Source organism: Ixodes scapularis, unplaced genomic scaffold (assembly GCF_016920785.2).
Source record: "Ixodes scapularis isolate PalLabHiFi unplaced genomic scaffold, ASM1692078v2 PGA_scaffold6__148_contigs__length_123643588, whole genome shotgun sequence".
Classification (NCBI taxonomy): Eukaryota; Metazoa; Arthropoda; class Arachnida; order Ixodida; family Ixodidae; genus Ixodes; species Ixodes scapularis.
In genome coordinates, this window is record NW_024609881.1 from 27,891,849 (window position 1) to 27,918,049 (window position 26,201).

Genomic DNA, 26,201 nt, shown 5'->3' on the forward strand with positions numbered 1-26,201 from the left:
TCATCATCATCACCACCACCACAGGGGTGTAACGTGAAAATATTGTGTCTCCGATTGGCTGCTGCCGCTTCAAGCGTCTCCGAGTTGTTCGAGTTGCTCATTCGTTTCGAGCCGGACCCGATCTCAGTAATTCGTGTCGATCTAAGGGAAAGCTAGGAAACAACCCGCCAGCAACCTCAAAATTGCTGGAAAAGTTGCCCCGTCTGAAGCGGGCCTAACTGTCAACCACCGCGCAAAGGAAGAGGCTTGTGAGGCAATCTGCAGTGAACATGACAACATTTCTTTCGTGAACCGACACCCCAAGAACATGCAGGAAGTGAGAGCGGGTAGCTGCGACTTTTGCTCTCGCTGCTCGAGGGCTCACTCGGCTGAGGAAAAATCAAATGACGAAGGAGCGAACTTTTGTCATTTGAGCCTCTAACTTGTCAGACGGGATATCGTCACTTCCGTTTCTTTTCAAGAGAAACAAAACATTTGTCGAACATAGCCCCCCAGGTTACCGCTTAAATTTGGGCAAGTTGCTCATTTTTGGCAGGCCGTTTAGTGCATAGAATGCTACATCCGCATTACTCGCCCAGCTCTCTGGCGAGCAGCAGAGAACATACATTCTGCCATGCACTCGTAAAAACCGAACGTGTGGTTCAATCTTCATCGATGAGTCTTCATGTCCACACAGGAGCAACTTCCTCCGATATTTGCCGTCCGCCTTTGCCTTCCAAGGCATGCCCAAGAGGGGAGGCACTCACTTGATCGAATGACGTTTTAGCGAACGCCCACGTTTCACCGAACGACACTTTAGCGTATAGTCGGACGCCGCGAAGCGGAGTTTTCGGGTGGGCCAAGTGGGTTCATATTTTTGTAATGAGCCGCCGCAGACTGTCGCCGCGAAGCGGCGTAAAGCGCAGCGCGGCGGATGGGTTAACGCGCGCCCCCGTTATTCGCTAAAACGTCGATTCGCTCAAATGTCGCTGTTCGCTAAAACGTCATTCGCTCTTGTGATATGGGCCCCCCGAGGAGCACATGCAAAGCTCGCCGGATCCGCATTTGCGCTACCCTTTGCGTGCGCGTTCAAGACGTGCTAAAAACAGCAAGTACTTGTTTGCTGAATTAGAAGTCCAGAAGCTTTTGAAGGCGGTCCTGACTGCAACTTCACCCACAGTAAGCAGCAGTTGCATCGAACAGCAGTCGCCGCGGCAGTTTCGACCAGAGACATATACGGCTCTGGTTTCGACGGACCGGCAGCCATTTGCAAATTTGGCAGAGTTGCATTTATAAACGAATGGAGAAACAAATGCTGGTGACTACGCCCCAGAAATGGGCTTAGGCTTGCGCCATCTATCAACATCAACGTTCGATAGACCCGAGAATCTGCGTGTAAATCGCATATCACGCTGTTATAAAGTACTTTGTAACACAAATGCACTGTGGCAACTTGATTTTATCCGATATTTGCTGAATTTCCGAAAATTACTGATGCACCCGCTGAGCAATGCATACCAGTGTATTTTTTTTTTTTTTTTTTGCAAAAATATTGTTGAGTTTTGTATTTCAAGTACTTTTTTTCTAATGTACTTAATTTAGCACTGGTAAATCATGATAAATATTCATCATTCTCTTTCTCGAGTCGAAGCTCCTAATGGCACGGTGGCACGAAACGATTTCCGAGTAGCAGTTGGCCACTTAGTTTTGGTTCCAGTTTAAGATTTTTTCATGATCATCGTGTCGTGACGGAACACGCTGCTTGCGTTGCCATTGCGGCAAATTTCTACATGTGTACAATGCTGTAGGTGTTGCCGAGAGATACCGAATACAACACTTGGCACTGTTTTTGTGGGTCCCGATGGGCCGGATTTTGCACACAGGTAGGCAGGCAAATGTAGAGGCGTGGCTTTCAACGTCCCTGAAGGTGCCACTGTCGTGCAAGCACGATTGCATGCGCGTGAAGAAAAGCTATGCAGGCTTGGAAGTTCACGCGCTTGGTTTAGGGGTACAGACAGCGGCTGTCTGGTCGAAACCGAAACCATGCCATTACGCTCCGTGGCGAGCTGGTTCCTAGCGTGCAACGTGCAAATGTTTGCATGGAGGGATTTTTGAAAATGGCCTTCCACCTCCACCTTCCCAAACCTTTTATCTTTTTGCAGCAGAGCTGTTAAAGGCTAGTTTTCCCAGTTTCGTGTACGTCACCAATGTCGACACAAAACTCTGGACAGCTACCGCCATCTATGCGCGACGGCGGCAACCTGCCAGCCCTTGGTTGCTGCCGTTGCTCATAGATGGCGGCAACCTTCCCACTCTGGTTTTCACTAGAGTCACTAAATAAAGCTATGCTTTCAGAGTACCGAAACTCCCAAACTACGTGTCTGAAGCGCGGTAGGTGCCACCATCTTGGGTCCACACGCAGATGGAGTGACTGTAGCTGAGCCAAGCCGAGCTGTAGCCGTTGCCTGCGCCAGCTGCCGTAGCCGCAACTGTGGCAGCGAATCAAAATCGTGTTGTTCGTATCTCGACGTAAGAAGGAAAAAATGCATGCTGAGCGACGGACTTCAGCGTGCGCGCGCAGTAAAACAGCAGCAGGCAGTGGATCGCTGGACTCAAGATGGTGGTGTTGAAGAAACGCGATGATGATAGCGGCTCCCGTGACTGCCACTGTCCGATGATGCCGCAGTGAAATAGAATATTGTTGAATAGAGCGACTGTATTGTCGGAAAAATGCCAAAGAAAAGGAATGGGGTACTCCGAAAGCGTAGCTTATTTAGTGACTAGTTTTCACCATAGTAGAAAAGCTGAATTTCTCTACCCGTCATCCTAGAAGTCATCCTTGAGGTCATCCTAGACGTCGTCTTTGAAGTCAACCGAGAGGTTCTCCTCGAGGTCGTCCTGGAAGTCATCCTTGAAATCATCCTAAACGTCGCCCTTGAGGTCGTCTTAGAAGTCGTCCTTGAGGTCATCCTAGACGTTGTCTCGAGGTCGTCCTAGAAATCGTCCTTGAGGTCATCCTAGACGTTGTCTCGAGGTCGTCCTAGAAGTCATCCTCGAGGTCGTTCTAGACGTCATTCTCTAGGCGTCGTCCTTGAGGTCGTCCCACCATAGTACAGCTTCGCTGGTCCTCCTCCTTCACCAAAGTGGAAAGGCTGAAAGTTTTTTTTTTTCTATGCTTTTATAAATGTTTTTTTGCCTTGAGCAAATCCAGGTTGAAACCTACATCACCTCAAATAAATCGCTGAGCTTTCCCTCTACACTTAGATAAATTGCCTTGAAGAAGTGTTGCAGGATTCTCTTGAGAAAGTCTACAGAGGAAAACAAGTCTAGAAGTTCGGCTTTTGCACACAGGAAGCTCAAACTTTCACCGAATGTGCACCGAGGTGGCTACTCTTACCTTGTGAAATTTCAAGGCACATTTGTTTTACGCTATCAAATGAGACCAACAAGCTTGTCAAAAGCAACAGCAGACATGTTTGTAGACCTATCGGGAGATGGTGCCACAAGTTACTTTCATTGGCAATATGGTCATCCACGAAAATGTCTGCGATTGACTTTGGCAAGTTTATTGGTCTTATTTCTTACAGAAAGAGGACTACGCTTCAAAATTTCGTCAGGTAGAAGTGACCACGTCAATGCACATTTGGTGGACATTTAAGTTCCTTACGTGCAGCCGCCAATTTTTCTGGCTCGTTTTAGAGCACAGGATGGGAGCTTGACTGACTTCGACCTTGCTGGACACATGCATAGTGCAAGCCTCATTGTTTACAGGTTGTAGACCTATCGGGAGATGGTGCCACAAGTTACTTTCATTGGCAATATGGTCGTCCGCGAAAATGTCTGCCATTGACTTTGGCAAGTTTGTTGGTCTTATTTCTTGCAGAAAGAGGACTATGCTTCAAAATTTCGTAAGGTAGAAGTGACCACGTCAATGCACATTTGGTGAACATTTAAGTTTCTTACGTGCAGCCGCCAATTTTTCTGGCTCGTTTTAGAGCACAGGATGGGAGCTTGACTGACTTCGACCTTGCTGGACACATGCATAGTGCAAGCCTCGTTGTTCACAGGCCGCAGGCCAGGGTGGCTACAAGAGCCCCTCCATAGGTGACAGGAGAACACAAGCCCCAACCAAATACCGACGCAGCGTTCGGCTGTCAGTTGAGAACTGTGCCATTGTTCCTGCTACTCCCCAGGGACCATGCATATGAATTCCGGCAAGTGTAAGGCCTTTCACAGATTCCGTGCTTACCAGTCAATGTCACTATGATCAAGCCTGTATATCTTTTTATTTTTTAAACACCGGTGCATTTTGCTTGGACAACTCTTTACAGGGCTAAATATGATGATTATCGAAAAAGAAAAGAGGCTCTGTACCAAGGAGGTTAGAAGTACTAGGAGAGGGCACGTTGCAATATTGGTGAAGCCTAGTCATAAAAAGTTTAACGATGTTGTGGCCAACGTGACCGTAGATCTTTCTGGCGATTGGTGCGCGTGACATGTCACGTGTGAGATGGATGGTTGATTGTAGAAGGACTCCTTGCAGGCTTGCGCGCACTACGTCCGGTAGGTTTTATCAGATCGAAGGCTAGATTGTGGTGTATTCTAGTACTACCCCATAGCTAGACGAACGCCAGCTATGGTCATGCGATGTGGTCACGTTGGTGTAGTAAGTGAGGAGAGTAAGGAGGAAAATGAGAAAGAGGCGTGGCGTCAAGGGAGCATGGCTTGTGGAGGCTACGCGGCTGGCGTCATGCCCTCTCCTACCCTTCTATCCTCCTTGCTCTGTACACCTTCAGTCAACATGAATAAATGCTGCCACAGCGAGAGTAATTGAGGTTCTTTGAGTAATTGAGGTTCATTGTTTTGAAAGGATCTCGATGGGCACAACAAATGTTGAAAATGTTTTCTTTGTAGCCATAGCACCAACTTCAGTCCCAGAATCTGCAAAAAGACACAGTTTCATCTTGCTTCTTAGTTTAGTTTTTGTTATCAAAACTTCAGAGAAGACGTGCAGAATCTGCGTTTTTATTGTGGAAATGGCGAATTTCAGAGCACATTGTTCAACTACAAGGTGGACAAAACCTACACTTGTCAGCCCCCTAGCCAAGAGTGGAACAGTTCCAGACAGGGTGACATCAAACCTAACCCATAGTCCTGGAACCCCTTGAAAACTAAACAGATAACAAACAATGCATCTCCATACTCAAGGCAAAGAGACACATTCTCTAAGGTCAGTGGCCGTGAACCAGACTGATGTTGGCAGTGTCTTCCAAGAACTACAGTGACCACTGAATAGACACTGGAAGACTGCAGGATACACGAGGTGTTTCTCTAACCACTACCGGGGAGGAATCTCAAAGAAAATGGTCATCACTAGAGCGGAATCATTCAACGGGTGTTCTTCTGTTTTAATCTGTTCTAAAATATTCAACCACCGGTGTTCCTCGGTTTTAACCGATTACATATTTTCATCACTGGTGGATGTTTATCAGTGTTTGTCCGTAAAACTGAAAAGTTCACAGCCTACGGATAACGTAGGTACTGAATAATGTGGTACCCTGACTCGCCCTGAGTGATGACGATGTTGGGCTTGTAGAAGACTATGCTAAAAACGTGTGCACCTGAACGATAATCTCTTATCACTGTACCGTAATATCCTGAGATATCCCTCCTAAAATTGAGACCAAATCAAGTGAAAATAAGGATGCTGTTCTTTGCATAATAACAACCACAGTTCATGAATTCTGGTGAAAGAGGTAAGAAGCGCAATTCCAACCCTCAGGAACACGTGCACTCTGCAACAAAATATGGCAGTCACATACAGTGATGGATGAAAAGGATGATGTTCCATTTAAGAATACATAATTACGAAGTTTTGCTAAGGAGTGAAAGTGCAATGAAGTTGGTTCAAATTTCCTAAACTCCCAAGTCTCCTTTTCATACCTTCTGTCAAGGCAGCAGTATATTGACATGCATTAAGGGGGGACACTGGCTAGAGGTCGAACTTCTTAACTACTCAAGTGATTGGAATGAAATTTAGAGAGGAGATTTAACGTCAGATGTAGGTGTATTGTGTAAACTTTCAGCTCTCCAGGACAACTTTACATACCTGCATAAGAAGATGTGTCACTCTTTGTTAAGAAATCTATGATATGCAAATGAAGCTATTAAGCACCATTTTGACTGCTAGAATATAAAGTGGGGGATGTGGCACTTCGGGCTATCTAGTTTTTATAACTCAAATGTAAATATTTCAGGAAGAGTGATTACCTCAAAATATGAGATGCAAATCTGTCCTATGTCAATTTTTGAAAACATAGCTTTTTATCACTGAGGACTTTAACTTAAAACAAAATAAAGTAGATAGCCTGATTCCCCAGTAAATTTCAGTTTAGAGACATCTTGATTGTGGTATCAGAATAATTTTACCTTCGAACAAAAGATTCCTTCGTATGAAATTTGCAGCAAAAAGCGGAACTGAGAAAAATGCACTGAAACATTGAACTTCTTTACTTTGTTAGTGCCCTACAATGTGTTGAAAATATTTTATATCAGCGAAACTATTTGCCGCATGGTTATGAAATTTAATGTAAGGGTGTTTGATTAGTTTCTAAAACCGAAAACCTAAAAATTGAAAAATGAATTTTTTCAAAAAAATAAAAAGTTTAGGCCCATGTCCCCCCTTAAACAGCACTAGTAAAAGCCTGTCACCTCACACCCAAACCTCCTGGAAGGCAGGAATAGGGCCATTGTTACCACCGGTAGCACGAACTGCCACTGCTGCGGTGTGCACGTCCACTTGGTAGTCACTTTCTTGGGAACGAAACTGTTACAGTGAGGTCCCAGCATGGCACAAGGTGGCAAACTAGAATCTTTCATAAGGAGCTACTCTTCCAGTGGCACATTTACTTCAACGTAAACCTGGAATGGCTAAAAAAAAAATATAAGAACACTGTGGAAGCTGGGTCCGCCAATTTTTATTTTAAAGATACAGTCAAAAAGAAGCCTGATTCCACATTTTTCATTTGCAAATTTTGTTCAGAGACAAACAAGGTGAGCATAATAAACAATTAATCAAACCAAACTGGAGCTCTGTTTACAAATGTATTACAAAATTCAATAATAAGCACACATTACGCAAAAACACATTGTATTCTGTAACCCAAGCAGAATGATGGCTGAATTTGTATTCTTTGAGATTTAGCTGCTCTGACCCATCTCATCCTGTTGCAAAAATATCAGAATCTTTGCCATTAGAGAAGCATAGAAACAAACTACTATCCTGCATAATACAAAAAGAGCAAAATGCATAGCCTGATATACCCTGATGCCTACAATCCAAGACCTTTGACAAAGGGGGACAGGCAACGTGGAAACAACTCTTGAGAACAAAAACACGGAGCAACAAAATTTAGCGAGCACTGAAACACTACAGACGATAATCTCAAAGCAGCTGTCGTATAAATACATAATTACGAAAATTTCTTTGCAGAGAAGAATGGTGAAAACACATCAGGTATGAGTGTGTTAAAGTAAGTTCCAATATCTTTACACCTTTCATCGACACAGTCTTGAAGAGTCATTACATGGTATTAAAAACATGCCCACTGGTACAATGTTAAGTACAAACACATGCTTGCATTTGTATTTACTTTGTACGAGTACAAATGCATGCCTGCGGAGCGGAAACCTATTTTCAACCAGGAAACCCTTTCATCCCTGCTACTCAATAACCCTCCCCAATCCTGGCAAGTTGTTAACCATACTCCATGTTTGCCACTTAACCTTGAAGATGAATCTAAAAATAAAATAGAGGCGCATCAGCGTGCCTCAATTTTAAATGACATGTTCTCTGCTCAGTTCACCATCCCAAGTCCTTTAGCATTGTTACCAACTATTTATTACAGTTTCCCTCGTATGGATCCAATATGTGTTGATTTTGACGGTATTGTGAAAATTATTAAGTCCATAAAAGTGTCTTCATCCTGTGGCATCGACAACATCAACTCTGAAATACTGCAGCGCAGAGTGCGTTCATTGAGCCTTTTTTGAAAGGTCGTTGCGGTCCACAAGAGCGGTAATAAGTCATCTCCCTTAAACCATAGGCCTATCTCTCTTACTTCTGCACCTTCAAGAATACTGGGGGACATAATCCATAAGAATATATCCATTCAACTCAATTCCATTTTGTTTTTTAAAAAGGCACAGCACGGCTTCCGTAGAAACTTCTCTTGTGAAACAGCTTCTCTGCTTAACCCATGACCTTTTTGTAGCGCGAGCTACACTGGCCGAGGTTGAGCAGTTTTGCGTGGCTCCTGGAGAGCCGTGCTGCGCATGCGCGAGGAGGAGTGATGTCACACGGCGCACAGCTGGTGCGCCCGAGCTGCCGCCGCCGTGCGCGCCTCGCCGGTCTGCGCATTTCAGAGGAGTGATGTCATAGCAGCAGCAGACGCACTGGCGCCGCCGCGTGCCCAGCTGTGCGCCTCGGTTGTGCAGTAGCCAAGTCTGACGCTGCACCGGAGCCTCTTGATAGCGCCTCTCATTTTGTGTGCATGCGCACAAGTATCAGTGGGGGTATACATATAGCGGGGCATTTGCCAGAGTGGTATAGCTAAGCTCACGCTATGTATATCCTGGCATAGCCGAGCAAAGCCACTGCAATTTTTTCTAGCCTCAACTCCGGTTTTCCAACCGATGCTGTATTTCTTAACTTTGCTACAAAGTACCGCATAACCAACTGCTACTAAAACTTTAGTTGTTAAAATTTGAAACCAACATACTCTCATGGATTAAATCTTTCCGCTCGCAACGTAACCAGTTTGTTTACGCTAACGACTCTTCATCTGTCTTGGCCCTTGTTACATCCGGTGTACCCCAAGGAACAGTCCTTGGTCCACTACTCTTCCTTATTTACATCAACGACCTTCCACTTCAGGTATCTTCATCAACGCGCTTATTTGTAGATGAGCGTGTCGTTTATTGTAAAATAGCATCTCCCTGCGATTCTGCAGCGCTACAAAATGACCTTGACTCTATTAATAAATCGTGTAGTAATTCGCAAATGTCCCTCAATGTTAGCAAATGTAAACACACGCGCTTCTCTCGTTCCACCTTCCAAACTTCTTCTCTTCTTACTCTTAATGCTGTTCCGCCACAACAAACTGAGACATACAAGTATATTGGTGTTCTTCTAACTAAGAACCTCTCTTGGGACAGTCATATTAATTCAGTGGTGTCTGCTGCAAACCGAAGCCTAGGTTACCTCCGTCGCAACTTCAGATCTGTCCCAAGTAACCTAAAGCGACTCCTTTACATTTCCTTAGTACGATCAAACCTAGAGTATGCATCCTCCATTTGGCACCCTCACCCCTCTTCACTAACAGACAGTATTGAGGCTGTCCAAAACCGTGCTGCCCGGTTAATTCAACCTGACTACTCACGTTTTTCTAGTGTTTCCCAAATTAAATCTGATCTTTCTCTTCGCTTACTAGCTACCCGACGTAAAATGTTTCGTCACTGCCTTTTGCATAAAGTCTATTATTCGCCCCCATTACATCAGACTCTTCTCATTCCACCAACCTATTGATCATCCTAAAAAATAGCCTGGCCGTGATGTTTTTCCCCCAGCAGATCAAAACGCTCTTCTCCCTGACGCGATTGCGAACTGGAATGGCCTTCCCGGTGACACCGCAGCCAATCGAGGACTCCACCACATTTCACGAAGTGATTCAACAATACTGCAACAATACTGTAATACCCACTCCCCTCTCTAACGCTTCCCAGCCCCGAGGGTATTGTAAATAAATAAATAAATAAATAAATTTATTAAGAAACCTCCTGGGTGGTGTGAGAATTTAACTATACCCCGTTTCACGATAACTTGGCGAACTGTGGAGGCTACAGCTCCCGCAACCCAATAGCGTCGGAGCCAGGCACCTGACACCACGTCACGGGAGCATGTGTTTCAGTGCACTAAGGAACCGGCTGTCTGCTGGCAGAGAGTTGTTTCCTGCGAGACCAACCAACTTCGGACGATGGTCCACCGCCTCAACATTGCTGTCCGCTGGAGTAGCGAGCTCTTGGGAACACTTCATGAGACAACCAAATTCAATTGACCCTCTAATCTGTGGCAGTTTCGAGCGCAAGGGCGATGTGTTGAGCGGAAGCGGTCGATTACATGGCTGCGATCGCAAACACTCGCAGTGCTACTTGGAGAAAAAAAAAGAAGCTGATACAGATGTGGTGTCACTTTTTTTTGTTTGAATATATAATTTAAATTTAAATTCAGTCATACATGGAATCGTCAGAGTTCAATTGCCAATTGTTCAATTGAAAAGAAAAAGAAACCTAGAACCACTCTTTTGTCGCCGACGGGGCTCTTGTTGTGGTGGTAACGACGCCTCCGTACCCTCGAACATGGAGTGCTAACATGTGACTTGCTCCGACGCTCTTATTGGGTCGTGGAACCGCAACCCCCCCAGTTTGACAGCATGGTAGCGGATGGATTACTAAGTATGCTGGTAGAGACTATCAGTTTCTCATGGAGACTTTGCAGTTTTGTTTTTCAGCGATAGATGTTCCAGCCGCACAACTTCCATGGAAGGGATTTTTCTTAAGAGATAGATCATTCCAGATTCTGATCTTGCCGATTTAGCCGATGCTGCAGCAGGTCTAATGTCCAGAGGTAACTTTGAACATCTGGCAATGTGAAGCTTCAAACAGATTGCGTTTGGAAATTCATTCTTGGCACAACAAAATCTACACACAGCTGGCCCTTTACCATTCTTGAGAAAATCGAAATCCACCCAAATATTTGAACGGGGTCTCACCATGGCAGTGGAAAGTTCAACCAGATCCAAGCAAACGGTGTTGCTGAGTGGCAAAAACTTAGCGCGTTGAGCCAAAGGGTTTGCAAAACTAAAGTTAGCTAAAGCAATCTACCAGTGGATCGGATTTATTGTTTTGGATTTACCCTTTGAAACAGGTTTCTTCTGCTGACAGTTCACAGATGAGAAACAAAGAATCCGCTAAATTGGCAAACGTTTGTGTTAACGCTAAAACAATAAATTTAATATTACTCTACACTACAAGAATTCGCAAAACACATTGGCTGTTATTGACTTTTGTCGCAATCCTTTAGGTTATTACTGGATTATTCCTGCTCGGACTATTTTCCCAATGTTTCAAAAACTTCCCTAAAATATTTTTCATTTCGTAGTTTGCTTTTGGCTTTCAAAATTTTCAAAATTTCCGAAAATTTTCTATCCATAATCGCAACGACCTTTGGTGATGCCATTCCTTGAGAAGTCGGTAATTGCGGAGGGAGCGCTGGGGGCCGCAAAGACAGAACCCATTGGAAAACCAGGCGATACTCCCAGTGACGTCACTGGAAAGCTGGTGTGAGAGTTGGGAAGCAATTTGACCCTCAATGTTCCATAAAAAAAAAACAGTGTGCAGGACAAAAAATTTTTTTCCATTCCTTGTAGTATTGGTGAAACAGGCAAATTACTGCAATAGACTACTTAGGAAAATCCCTGCATTTAACACAGTGCAAGTTGCTTTGGAGAGGAGTTGCACGGTTTCGATTTCGACTACCCCACTGACGAGGTAGTGCATCTCAGCAGTGCATGAAAATAAAGTCAACACTCAATTGCATTGTGTGCATTCGATAATGAATATTCTGATGGCCTGTGTGCTTTATATTATGGAATTTGAGACTGAAATTCTGAGAAAAGGCTTGAGGGCAGCATTTGCCCTTGAGGGCTTTTCACCCAGGTGTATTCAATTATGGCAGGTCAGACAACTCCTGAGCAAAGGCTTTGGAACACAGCTTGCATTTGTTTCCACACATGTGCATTCCATATACCTTTTAAGTGGAAATTCAAAGAAAAGGGTTAGAAATGTAGCTTGTATTTATAGCTTTTTTTTGCCAGTGTGTGTTTGATTATGGCTCCGCAGATGGGAATCATGAAAAAAGGATTTGGCGCAGATCTTGCACTTATAAGGTTTTTCACCCCTATGTGTTCGATTATGATGACTCAGATTGGAGCTGCTAGAAAATACTCGTGAGCACAGCTTGCACAAATAAGGCTTTTCCCCTGTGTGTGTTCGATTATGGTGCATCAGCGTGAACTTCCGAACATAGACATGGGAATATAACTTGCATTTAAATGGCTTTTCACCAGTGTGCAATTGTTTGTGCTGGGTCAGATTAGTGCTGGAAGCAAAGGCTTAAAAACACAGCTTACACTTGCAAGGTTTTTCACCACTGTGTGTTCGATTATGGAGTTTCAGATAGGAATTCAGAATAAAGGCTTGGGGGCACAGCCTAGATTTATAAGGTTTTTTCAACAGTGTGTTAGATTATGGCGATTCAGATTGTAACTGGTAGTGAAGACTTGTGGGCACAGCATGCAGAAATAAGGCTTTTCACCTGTGTGTGTTCGATTATGACGTATCAGCGAGGACTTTCGAGCACAGGCATGGGAACATAGCTTGCACTTAAATGGTTTTTCACCAGTGTGCAATTTTTTGTGCTGGGTCAGATTAGCAGTGCAAGCAAAGGCCTGGGAACACAGCTTACACTTATAAGGTTTTTCACCACTGTGTGTTCGATTATGAAGTTTCAGATAGGATTTCAGAGTAAAGGCTTGGGGGCACACCCTGCATTTATAAGGTTTTTCATCACTGTGTGTTCGATTGTGGTCTTTCAAATGGGAACTCCGAGCAAAGGCCTGGGGGCACAGCTTACACTTAAAAGGTTTTTCACCACTGTGTGTTCGATTGTGGTTATTTAAATGGGAACTGCAAGCAAAGGCCAGGGGACAAAGCTTGCATTTGAATGGCTTTTTAACTGTGTGTGTTCTACTGTGTTGGATTAGACTGTCATCACCAGCAAAGGCTTGGGGGCACAGCTTACAGTTAGATAAGCTATCACCCCTCTGCATTTGAGTGTTGATGTGCACTTTGGACCTAGAGCTGGAGGACAGGGGATCGTGGCACTTGACTTGATCATCACCGTGGGCAACCAGGTGGCTCACAATTCCATGCTGATCTCCAGTGAAGTAACTGCAGGAACAGCATCTGAACCAGATGTCCTCGGTGGCTTTCAGAAAGCAGCTGGTCTCCCCCAACTGTGCTGCTAGATCACCTAAAATAAAAATACTATGTATATTAGGAGACACAAGGAAAGCCCAACCAAAATAGAAAAATGGTTTAGAAATAAGCACCTATCAATGCACTTAAGTTTTAGCTTTGTGGTTTAATATCTTGCTGCTGTTTTTCGATTCATGAAAGCACTAAAAAAATCACTCCATTGTTTTATTAGCATGAACAGCATTGATACTGTTGAAGTGTGTATTTTTCACTACATGTTGAAGATGTTTGCTTTCTTTGTAGATGGCACACTCTCCTAGTGTGCATTCGACTGTGTGGGCAAATGCATCATTAGAAATTTCAGTCACTGGTTTATGGGGTGAGCGACGATGTCACAAAGACATCCAAAAAATAGTTCAGAAAACTAGAAACCACTTTTCACATTCCAATAGTGTCTGTCAATGAGGTGTGAGGAGACACACTCCTATTACTTCAAGAATCGCTGTTCTGGCTATAACATTTTTTAAAACTTTTTGTCACACTCTGTGAGCCTAACCATATAGTTGCACCACTTTTGATTTGAAGTGGGCTATGTCTTGGGACATCAGGGAAGCTGTTTTTTTGTTTTGATATGGAATTGTCGTATGACTGAAACTATCTTAGTATCATGCTCAATGCACTGATTATGCACATAAACCCTGTTATTGACTTTTTGTTTTTAAATTCCTTTTACCTGAACCTGTAGGTGCAATAACTGCTCTGACTGACTCCCAACTAGCGTTGTACAGAACAGCGCCCCTTTTAGGAGAAACGAAGAAACACCGCCGTTCCATTTTGCATCGTAGGAACTGGAACGGGAACTCGTTCCATTTTTACTGGAATAGAAAAAGGTTCCTTTTTTTTCTGTCCAGTGGGGTAATTTTTATTTTATTTCTAAGAGGTAAATTTTAAAAGTATACAAAACAATATCTTTTACAAAGAGCAGGACCTCAATAACTTTTTGGTTACTTATCTTAGGGCTTATTTTGTGTGGTCCTCACTTGGTAAGAGCCGGGTGTGCAAGAGCTAGTGGACATTGATACTTTTTTCAGTGCTCGAGGCTGCGGTACAAAAAGCTAAACTTCTAGTCAAAGGAAAAAATACAGAAAGAGGGATGTTTTAAACTCTGCAACTTTCTTTGCTTCCACAAATCCTCATACACCCATAAACCTAAGTCTAACTACAGCCATCACTGAACTTTCCAAAAAGAGACCTACAGTTACAACAAGAAAAAACAGGTTACCAGACATCGAACACACCCTAGTATGCCGAACATTGGTCACTTAAAAGATGCACAAAAATTAACCTTTATTCCTTGTCCCCAGGCTTCAAACAAGAAAACAAATCCAACCTTCACAAAGAATGACTTGTAGTTTTCAAGACTGGCCTTCCAACAGTACATTTGGCTTGTCTGAATCCCCCTCAACACATATGAATATGGTTAAAAATTGTGATTGTTAAACGTAAGTATATCAACAAATAAAACTTTACTCCCTCTTGTTTCCTTCTCCTGGTGCCCTTCCATCACTGAATTCAAATTCGGAAGTTGCCATTTGATGATATACATAAAAAAAAAACTGTGTGATTTACTTAGATATGGTGATCAGCAAAAACCAAATGTAACATATATGTAACAATATGCTCCATTTTTTTAACAGTAACGGGAATGAATTTCTATTTCACATATGGAACTTGTGATGGGAACATGTAACATATATGTAACAATATGCTCCATTTTTTTAACAGTAACGGGAATGAATTTCTATTTCACATATGGAACTTGTGATGGGAACACGCTCCAAAAAACTGAAGGAACAAGAAACAATCTTTCGTTCCTTTTTTTTTTTTGAGGAATGTGTACAACACTGCTCCCAACACCCTAAAAATTGGGTATCTGCATTTAAATCTCACATGTTCGTTGAAGATAACTAGAAGTGGCGTTCACGGCTGCAGCACATTGCACTAAACTGCAATTGATGACAAAGTAAAAGAAGTTGGTTATCTGGAAGAAGCGTCACTGAAGAGCATTGGGGCTTCAAGTTCAAACGTGAGGAAGCCTCAGGGGATACCAAACAAGAATTTAAAATATGTGCAAAACATTATTAAATAAGCTGAATAGAATCAATACAGGGTGTTTCATGAAAGGTGGACAAATTCTGTATTGCGAAAACTACACGTCGCAACAAAAAAAGACTCGTGTCGTTTCGGTCCCAGGCCCCTGGCCCAGGACCAAAATGACACAAATCTTTTTTGTTGCGACGCATAGTTTTCGCAATATCGAATTTGTCCACCCTTCGTGAAACACACTGTATATGTTATTGTTAATCACCTGCATGTATTTTGAACGAATGCATATATTTTTTGTTCTAAGGCCACATTCTGGCAAGCGCTTCAATATTAAGTATTAGGGAACACAAGGCATCCGAGATATTCGTCATACTCATGCCATATCGGCTTTGGCAGAGTCAAGCATACTGCAGTTATAAACTTTGCCACTTCGTGGCATCAATAAGTTACATTCTATAGTTAATGTCATCTCAAGAGCCAAAGTAAGAAAAGTCCAGCTAGAGGCAGAGTGTTTCCAATTTTCGCCAATGAAACAGCGATGTGACATATTAGCCCCGAGAAGTTCGCGTGGCGCCCCCTTACGGCGAACCGGGGTGACGTCACGGCGAGGAGAGAATTTTTCCCCGACTCGCGCCGCTCGCCCCGTGGCCTCACCCAATCAGGGCGCAGCGACCGCAACGACGCTTGTGTTCGCTCTCGGGGCTAATAGAGTGCACCACTCTTCGTTGGACGGTGGTGGGTTGCGTATTTTAGTACCAGAACCAAATCAGGGGACTGCCACTGCAGCACTCTCCATTGGAAAAGCTGGAACATTATACTGCTAAATCAAGTCAATATTGTTTATTTCTGTTTGTGAGATAAACATCTGTGGATTGAGACAGAGCTTAATTGAGAAGAACATCCTTGGGTGGAGATGCTTCTTGAGAATATTTCACATGTGGACATTCTGTGTAGCTCACATCTCATACATTCCGAGTTTTTTGCTCATTTTTGCTTGGATCTGCACTTACCCATCGACATAAGCATGCATAAATTGTTTGAAACCAGCTAATCAAAACCCGACTGATTTTGTTTTATTTGTGTTGTTTACAGCAAGAAAAAAATAGCAGAGTAGTTAATCTCATTTACTAAGAGTTTATTTGATTTGTAGAAATATTTGAGATTGTATCTACTGTAAAATCCTGAGTCATCACCCATCCCCGAGTCATCACCCAGACCCCTTTCTGGGAGAATATTAATTTCCAAAAAAACACAGAGTAATCGCCCATTCCTAAATATACTCAACTCGAACTCCACGATCCGCGCAGATTCATCCCACCCAATGATGCAGCCGCAAACGTTACAGTAGGAGGACGTCTGTGACAAATTAAAATGACAGATGGAAAGACACTTCTCTTTGTTTACACATTTCCTCCCCGATTTCTGCGACCCCAAAGTCTGAGTACATGCGTGCGAAAGAAAAACAATGAAGATAACAATGAAAGTTTGTTCTGCTTATAAAAAAATATTGTTTGGAAAACAAATAAAGTTGGAAAGACAACACAAGCAGTGCTTCGATTTTGGGTTCAACGCGACTGAACCCGGATTCCGTTCCTTTTCTTTCCGTGCGCGCTTTGTTCTTTGGCCTGACTTCGTTTTCTCCCCGTTTCACCTGACGCCTGACTTCCTGAGATGGGTGGTTGCCGGGATGTGCCTTGCAGCGAGGCCGAACCAGAGCGCTGTGAATTTCGTGGAGGAAGTCGCCCGGCGCCAAATCGCACCACAATTTAGGACAAAAGATTTTTTAAAAACTTATGATGAAGCTTTTGTACGTCATTTTTTGCCTATCTTCGCGAAAATATTTTGCAGGTTTATCAAATTTCTTTGGTGGCGCCGCTTCATGTTTGTTCAATAAAAGTGGGCTTAAATTACACTGAAAGTATACCAGCAGGAGCATGACATGAAAATGAGTTCGCTGTATCCGTTATTTCACTACTCCTGGGTTCGTTATAAGTGGGTTGTGAACAAACAACTTTATTGGTCATTGTTACGGCACTTCTTTTACTTGCCCGCTCAAGGCTCGATTGTTTTGAAAACTGACCTTGATGTCTACATTCCAATGGCCTATTCTAAAATACTCGGGTTGAGTGGGTCAAATAAAATCTATCGTGTTGGGCGCTGTCCAATTCCATTTTACTCAAAGACAGACTCTATTGACTGATGCACAGTGGAAACAAAACTGGGCTGGGGAGCCACTGTCCTTTGTCGTCGCAACTGTGACTCGAGTCATGCCATTTGATTTTGATGGAGCCGCTACTGAATGCAACTATTGCTCACAAAATGAGTTCTGAAACGTTTGGAACTTAGCACGAGTGTCCAGGTCATTTCATCGCCTCTATGAAGAGGTCACGATACATGCCCCTCGCAGTTTAAAGCGCAACGCGAACTGCAATGTGGAAAACGCCACTCGCAACAATGCACAGGTTGCACCCAAGTCGAGTGGCACTCAGTCTCGTAAGCTTTTGCTTCAAAGTTCTAACCCGTATAACTTTGCACCGGGCGAGTTTTATGTGCATCACTGCATTGAACTACACAGCACGAAATTTGCCCTTTTTGGAGATGCACCTTTCAGTTCGCAAGAACTAGCTCCCTCAGACGCATTCCATGCGGCGTCTGCTTCCAGATTCCAGAGTCCCAACAAAGCCCGTCTGTTTGCCACAAGGGGTGACCTAAGAATGTTTGTAAGTACTCAATCCATTCAACAAAGAAAACAAATCCTTCCACATGCTCATACTTCCAACTACAAATCCTGGTCCTCAGTACCCATTCCCTAAGGGCAATAAGCTCCCCATTTAATTGTCTACAATGTCCTCTATTTTATTATTTTTCCTTGTTCTACATTTCTGGATGGTTTCTTTTACATTCTTGCATTCCACTTTTCTTTTCGAACTTCCTTCACTGTCGTTCTATCCTGCCCATTCATTCTCAGGGCAAGTCCAGAGCCTGGTAGACAGCAATGATGCAACTTTCCTATCTTGTCCCCAGCCTTTTTGTCTATGCACATTTAAAAACAGCCAAGCATCAAAAGCTCATCTGGCCACTGTAGCTGGAAAACACTTTATTGGGACATCAGCCTGGCAACTGTGTGCTTGCCATGGCATGACCTGACCAGCAGACGACCATGACACACACACAAGTGGAGAGATGGCGGCACCTGGAGGCCATACCCACAAACATGCCTAGGAACCCAACATTTCCCTTGCCCAACTTTCATTCTCCACCGCTATGAACCTCTACTGAAATTCCTTCTTTGCTGCTTGCCTCCCTCTTCCTGAAGCCCAACCCACTTCTCCCCCTACATCTACATCTTCATCAGAATCATCATCATAATAATAATACTATTTATTTCAGGCTCAGGAAGCCACAACACAACAGAAAGGCTAGAGCCCATACCATGTAGGCCCACTTTGCTACTGAAACTAGGGTGCTGATGCATGACTTCTGGGCTTTGGGCTCCATTGAGGATGAGTCCCCTAGTGGAGGATCTCAGAATCGGCACGGAACCCTACGGTAGGATTCTATCGACAGCTATAGAAGAAGCGCTGCTCTAGATCAGTGGTTCCAACTTATCTAATTGACATACACACGAGATAATTAACTCGAAAATTGGGACGTTTCTTCTCAATGTGAAAAAAGACAACTCATATTGCCACGAGCGTTGCCGAGCGAGTGCATGCATGGCCGAGGGGTTACCATGCTTGGCTTTCGTGCAGAAGCCCCGGGTTCGATTCTGTATAAGATCCTCTGTCCTCTCTCGGTGTTGGGTGGCGAAGGTCCACTGCAACTTGGCCAGAAAGAAGTCCCTTGAAGTAAATGAAGCCTCGTGGTTCTTGGACCAGTGCCTCGCAGCACCCTCCAGTGAAAAGCAGAGGTTCTGCAGGCACTGCTCCGTGGTCCATCCGTTGCGGTGCGCTGCCCGCTCGTAATATTGGATCCAGTCCTCGTCGTCTTCGATCTCGTTGTGGAAGGGAGTCGGCGTATGAGCAGCGACGGGCAGGTGAACGATGGCAGGGGAAACCGGATTCTGCTGGGACATCGTCGTCGTCTGGGTCCTTGACTTCTCGGGTAAAAGTTCTAACTCAGGGGGCTGTCCTTGGGTGTGGTGGCTGGCTCGGGTTTTGGGCTCCCTGATGGGGATCCGTTCTCCGGGACTTAAAAGATTGAGCCCGACAGATCTTCTGAGGGGTACCTTTCACTGGCATAAAATGTGGTACCCCACAGCTCCACCAAAATGTCACAAGTGACAATTGATGAGGCGACGAAAATTGAAACAAACTAAACATTTAATGGGGCGAACTTGTGCCCAAAACAAAATAGAAAAAGGCTAGCGTCGCAAGCGTCAATGGCGGCATGAGAGCAGGATGAGGCGCTGGGGCGAGTCTGACTCCAGCGCGCCACGCGGAGCCCCTTACTGTAGAAGCGTGGGCTTCTGGATCAATCAGCGTAAACAGTTCGGCGCATAGATCATTTCTACCTCTATCAGACGACAAAATTCTCGAACATACGAGAACGCTAAATTGAAAGAATAAATAAAAGACGTGCCGCTCCCACGAATCAAACCCTGGGCCTCCGCACTACAGCCAAGCATGGTAACCACTCAGCCACGCACGCACTCGCTTGCTCGGTGACGCGCGGGGCTTGACTGATGAGACAGGGCTTTGTGGATCCCTAGGATGCCATCCCACTTGAGAACCACTGCACTAGACTATCTATCTGTAGTGTAAACACCACCACAATTTTGTGTTTATAAAACAGTTTGAAACGAAAAACTTACCAAGACTTGAGGACTGTATCGGTTCCATTCTAGTTGCTGTCTGCCGTCAGGTTCGTATGGACGCTCAAAAGATCATGAACGATGGATGGGACCACTCATGATGCCTACGATTAAACGAAAAGAGCTATGACAGAAATTAAGAACAAAGCGAGCACTGCCCCCAACTGCATCAAGCTAACAAAACAGCTCAGAATAACACACACGAAACTCGCCCAGAATTTTGAAATTTCGAGATTATAATAACAAATGGTTGAGGAAATAAATACAGTGCCTGTGTGTTTAGTAATGGGTGGTAGCTTGTGTGTTAGTAATGACCGGATCCAAGCAGCTCAGCTATATTCAGCTCACTTGCAATGGCAATAAAAGCTCGCATTGAGTCTCGGGAGGAAAATGCAGGCGAACACCCGGTCAGTCTTCGGTACCACCTCTTACCGCCACCAATGAGACTAAAGGACGCCATGTTCTCAGCTGTTCAATCGCTCCTGCAGCGAGTGCCTTCCCATAATACTCCACATTCCCAAATGAATGCGTATTTGCCGTTTCGATCCCCTGACCTCTTTCCGGTGGCTTGAGTGTAATGTGCTTCCCTAACATTATGCCAGACGAAGAATGCATGCTTTTCAGCTCTTTTCTTTTTTTTCATAGCGTCTGTGAGTAACGCCAGGCAGCATAAATACGCAAAATCAAACTGCGACCTAAACATATTCTATTGGCTCGTCAGGGGCGTTGCTGAAAACTTGACAGCTACAGGCCTATAGCATCTCGACGTAGTCTGCAGCAAAGCACTGTAGAAACGCAGCCAAATTTTTTAATTTGTACTCTTTTGGAAAGTTCCAGCCAATTCTCGGCTGCCATCGTCTGTTCTGAATCGCAACATTCCTTTACGCAACGCCGTATAAAAGCCGCGGTAATTCGCTGTGCCCAAAGTTGTTACTTCTAATTTCAATACGTGAACCTGACCACGAAAATGATTCAACTTGAAAACAGGTTACTGCTTAAATTTGAACGAATTTCTCATTTTTGGCCCGCTGTTTAGGGCATAAAATGCTGCACCCGCATTACTGGCCCAGCTCTCACGAGCAGCAGAAAATATACATGCCTTGCAAGTGACGTCATGCTAGGGAAGAACGGGGCCTCGCACCATACTGGTGGTTGACTTCACACCGTGTAGTTGCGCTTACCAAGGCCTAGGATGCCGCTAAGTGCCCAAACATGCGCTGACATGCACCATATTGTCAACAAAGGTACCAGTTATGTTACATGTGAACTTGGAAAAACGTACCGAGCTTACGATGATGACGTTTAGCCAGTACGTGCAGAAGCTTTCGGCATAGGCGCAATCGCGCTACGAGCAGAACGTTTCGATATGCCGTCGACGCAGCTTTAAAACATAAAAACTGTCGTGTCGCAAAAAAAAAAAAAAAAGAAAGAAAGAAAAGCTGAATTGCAGGCTTCAACATTTGACGAGCGGCTCTAGGAGTCGCTTGTGGAATAATTGTTACGATTTTGCGAAATACTGGTAAACAACGCAAGGCTACTGTCATAATCTAAACCCTGAGACAAGGACAAACCAAATAATGGAGGGTTTATATTATGATGCTTCCTAACTGGCTCGCCTGCATACTTTCGCTCCTTGCTAAGATTACAGTGATGTGATTGGCCTAAGCCATTTTGGAGCACCTTTCGGAGCAGCCAAAACAGTGTTTTGGAGCAGCAAAAGTGGCTTTTGGAGCAACCAATACAGTGTTTTGGAGCAGCCAATACAGTGTTTCGGAACAGCAAAAGTGGCTTTTGGAGCAGATGTTCTTTGAAAAATAAAAATATTTGTTTTTAGTGCTGTACATACGAAGGGCACTTTGTCATGCGTTGTGTTCTGATGTGGCGTGTTGTGACGGAACTCGCTGCTTGTGTTTTTACTGCTGAGACATCCCACAAGTGTACAGTGCTGTAGGCAGTGCTGAGCAATTTAGAAAAACCGCTTGCCACTGTTTGACTGGTTCCCGACGTGCCAGATTTTCTTCAAAAGTAAGCAAACGTAAAACAATGGATTGCAAGCGTCGCGGCTGGTGCTTCTGCCGTGCAATCATGTTCGCGTGCACGTGAGGCCAACTTCGGCAGGCTTGCAGTTGCGCGTGCTTCGTCGTGCGAGCTGAGACAACGGCTGTTCGATCGAAACCGAAACCATGTCACTTCGCTCTGTCGCCAGCTGATCCCCAAAATTGTATGCAAGATGTAACTGTCGAGCATACGTCAATAAACAGTCCAGTGGCGTGCGCTTGCCAGGCCGGCAAACAAGGTATAAGCTAAACATATAAAAAGAAAAGGGGGAAAAAACACCTGAGCTATCGATGCAAGACATCGCGAGCCAGGGTCAAAAAGTTCTTGGAGCGCTTTGTGCAGCGACTGAACTCGAGACAAACAAGCGCACAGTGCAGGTTCAGCGTGCAGACATTGCCTTCTTTGCTTTAGCTAACTTCTTTTCATCAACCCTCTTTCGCAGCAGGTTTTTCACATACCAGGGTCCCCCCCTCGAAAGAAAGCCCACCTAGAGAAACCTAGGCAATCCATACTTTCACACAGCAGTCTTTGAGTTAAAGAGGGACTTTTGTAGTAACGTACGATTTAAACAAGACCAGGAATGTTGAATATGCAGCGGTACTTAGTTTCATTTTAGAAAGCGCCATATCTGCAGCTTCGAGGGTATGGCAAGACCCAACGTCGCGCGACCACGGTGACGGGAAGGCAGGGACCAAATATAGCTTTCCCACGGCCGTTGCTTTCAGGAGAGAGTGCTTCAGCTCACAAAGTAACTCCTGCCGCACAAAAATGTGGTTTTGTTTCACAGCATGACGGCATGGCTGGTACCTGGCACGCTAGCGTCGGAGCATCTGCACACAACCGCGTCTATCACAGGAAAAAAAAAAGGCGCGAGACGAGATTTACGAGACGAAACGCGAGACGGCGAGAAAACCATGCAAGACCGGATGGACGATTAATGCAGGGTACTTAGTGTCGGGCTCGATTGCTCATGCACATGCTCAATTACGGTACTCAGTTTGGTTTCGGTTTTGAAAGGCGACCGAAAATAGTCCTTTGGCGTAGGCTTGGCGCAGATTACCCCTATTTTGGCAACATGTAGCAGGATGTAGCAGTGTTAGCCCCTTGGAGCAGTTTGGCGCAATTGGCGCAGCAATTACATCACAGAGATTACCGTTCTCGCAGATGGCACAAACCGATGCCTCGCGAAGGCGGCAGCGTCTCGGCGAGCTTGCACACGGGGGCCGCCGCCAACTGATCGCCGTCTGGCCGGGCTCGCTTCGCGACAATCGCCCGTACTCGGCCCGGGAGCCCCCAAGGCACGCTCGAAACATGGAAACGGCGTTGTGTAACGAAATACAAAGGCCATCTACACCACGAACGGGCAACAGCGGATGCAAAGGCATGCGTGAACGTAAACAACGGTAGAAAAGTGCCGTCGCTCGCCGTTACGAAATGCGTCCCGCAAACTCGGTAATCCGCGGCTGCATTTCCTCCCTGCCGCTCATACTTTCGCTAACTTCATGGCTACTCTGTCTCGCGAGGCTTGCCGACGAAACGATCGAACGATCGTCAGGATAAGCAGTAATTGCTACAGCCGAGCGCAGCGCAGTTTACCATTGCTCTCGCTGCGAGGGGCTGTCGAGTCAACCACCAGCATGGTGGATACCGGTATTTGACGTCATCATGTGACGTAGGTGCAAGGCATGTATACATTATACCAAGGAGCTTAGAAGTACTAGGAGGGGGCACGTTGCAATATTGGTGAAGCCTAGTCATACAAAGTTTAAACGATGTTGTGGCCAACGTGACCATAAATCTCTCCGGCAATTGGTGCGCGTGACATGTCACGTGTGAGATGGATGGTTGATTATAGAAAGATTTCTAGCAGGATTGCGCGCGCTCCGTCCGGTAGGTTTTATCAGATCGAAGGCTAGGCTGTGGTGTATTCTAGTACTCTATAGCTAAACGAAGGCTAGCTACGGTCCTGTGATGTGGTCACGTTGGCCTGATAGGTGAGGAGAGTAAGGAGGAAAATGAGAAAGAGGCGAGGCGTCAAGGGAGCATAGCTCGTGGAGGCTACGCGGCTGGCGTCATGGCCTCTCCTACCCTTCTAGCCTTCTTGCATTCTACGATGCACTCGTAAAAACTGAACGTATGGTTCAATCTTCATTGATGAGTCTTCGTGTCAACACAGAAGACGACTTCCTCCGATATTTGCCGTTCGCCTTTACCTCCCAAGGCATCCGGAGGTGCGCATGCGAAGCTCGCCGGATCCGCATTTGTGCTACTCTTTGCGTGCGCGTTAAAGATGTGCTAACAACAGCAACTACCTGTTTGGTGAATGAGAAGTCCAGAAGCCTTTGAAAGAGGTACTGACTCCAACTCCACCCACGGTAAGCAGCAGTTGCATCGAAAAGAAGTAGTCACAGCTGGTCACAGCAGTCCGGTGGTTATTCGCAGATTTGGCAGATGTGCATTCGTAAATGAATAATGGAGAAGCGAATGCAGCTCATCTGAAATGGGCGTAGTGTGGCGCCAGTAAATCACGGTGCTATGAAGTAATTTAATAAGTAAAACAAATACTCTGTGGCCACTTGATTTTATTTTATGTTTGCTACATTTCCGAAAATTACTGATGCACCCGGTGAGACAATACATACGAGGTTTTTATTTTTTTTAAGACCGTAGAGTTTAGTATTTCTAAGTAGTTTTTTTGTAATACACTGTATCCAACACTGGTAAATTATAATAAATATATATATAATTATATTTATAGACCTTTTTTTCAAATCAAAGCACCCCTGGTGGCACAAAATGAATTCTGGGTACCAGTTGCCATTAGTTTTGGTTTCAGTTTGATTTTCTCATGATTATCGTGTCATGAAGGAACACGCTGCTTGTATTGTCATTGCTGCGACTTCCTACAAGTGCACAATACTGTAAGCGTTGCCAAGAGATACAGAAAAAAAAAAACACTAGGCATTGTTTTTGTTTCCGATGTGCCGGATTTTAAAGGTGAGCAAATGCAGAACAAAAAAAAAAAAAAAGTCAAATTTAGGGGTTTTACGTGCCAAACCTACGACGGGCACCTGGCACTCCCCAGCGGAGGACTGAGGATTAATTTTGACCACCTGGGGATCTTTTGACGTGCAACCGAAAGCTCGGTTACACGGCGCCTTCTCCGCAATAAACCTCCGTCATATTGCGAGCAAATGCAGAACGATGGATTGCAACGTCCCTGGTGCCCCTGTGGTGCAAGCACGCTCGCTTGCGCGTAAAGGAGAGTTATGCAGGTTTGAAAGTTCACGTGCTTGGCTGCAGGAGTACAGACTGCGGCTGTCTGGTCAAAACCATTTCAGGCGAAAATTTCTAACTGGGGCCAGTTGGCATCTCAACCGGTTTCAACTGGGACTACCTGGTGGGACCAGCTGAGGGGTGGAGTAAATAAAGTGGGACCAGTTGAGGAAGTAACTGGCTGGAGGGATTCCCAGTCGGACTTCAAAAGGTTTTCCCATTCCCAGTTCACATGGTTCATTGATCTCTGCTAATGAACAAAGTTGAAAATTTACATTGATAGATTAATATAAGGAAACTTTTAAATACTAAACACATTTATGTATTTATAAAGAAAATTGGAAAACGTAACTAGCGGCATAAAATGTGTTTACCTAATTCAATATTTATGTACACATATAAAAATGTATTAAAGATTTATTTAAATACCTACATTTTACATTTAAATATTACATTTAACTACCTACACGTCCGCAGCAGTCAGAGACTTTCCTCAAAAAGAGCGCATCCCTCGGTTCGATGGGCTCTTATGTGCTTCACAGGAGCAGGGGAACAGGGGAGCCGCCCTTTTAAACTGCTGACACAATCTGCCACAGGTGAACACTTGGGGGTGGTCAAGCGTCCGCAATTTATGAGTTTTCAAACACATAATTTAAAAAAAAAGTTTTAGATGAGATTGCATTGTGGAAAAAAGCCACAATCACCCATATATTATTCCCTTGCAAGGTTTATTATTTTTATTTAACGATTTGTTTTGGGTGCAAGTGCACTCTCTGGTAGGGAGGTTTTGATTTGATTATTTTCTTGCATGAATGCCAATGACTGGGACCAGGGCCGTACCCAGAAAAAAATTTCGGGGGGGGGGGGGGGGTTT

At 44.6% G+C, this 26,201-nt stretch overlaps 1 protein-coding gene across 1 annotated transcript; it reads right to left on the reverse strand.

The window, feature by feature from the left end:
- Nucleotides 1–6,938: 6,938 nt before the first annotated feature.
- Nucleotides 6,939–24,525, reverse strand: LOC120844375 (zinc finger protein 525-like). Its single transcript, XM_040216134.3, has 3 exons — nt 24,364–24,525; nt 19,994–20,097; nt 6,939–13,129 (listed from the first exon to the last, which is right to left on the reverse strand). Exons 2-3 carry the CDS (start codon nt 20,019–20,021, stop codon nt 12,327–12,329), a joined length of 831 nt encoding a protein of 276 aa, XP_040072068.2. The 5' UTR covers nt 20,022–20,097; nt 24,364–24,525; the 3' UTR covers nt 6,939–12,326.
- Between the last annotated feature and the right edge of the window lie 1,676 nt (nt 24,526–26,201).

Bases quoted from the DNA above. Each gene is read 5' to 3' on its own strand.
- LOC120844375 (XM_040216134.3), bottom strand. From the start codon at position 20,021: ATGGAACCGATACAGTCCTCAAGTCTTG. The intron at 13,130-19,993 runs GTAAGTTTTTCG...TTTTTATTTTAG, and splicing joins GATACAGTCCTCAAGTCTTG to GTGATCTAGCAGCACAGTTG.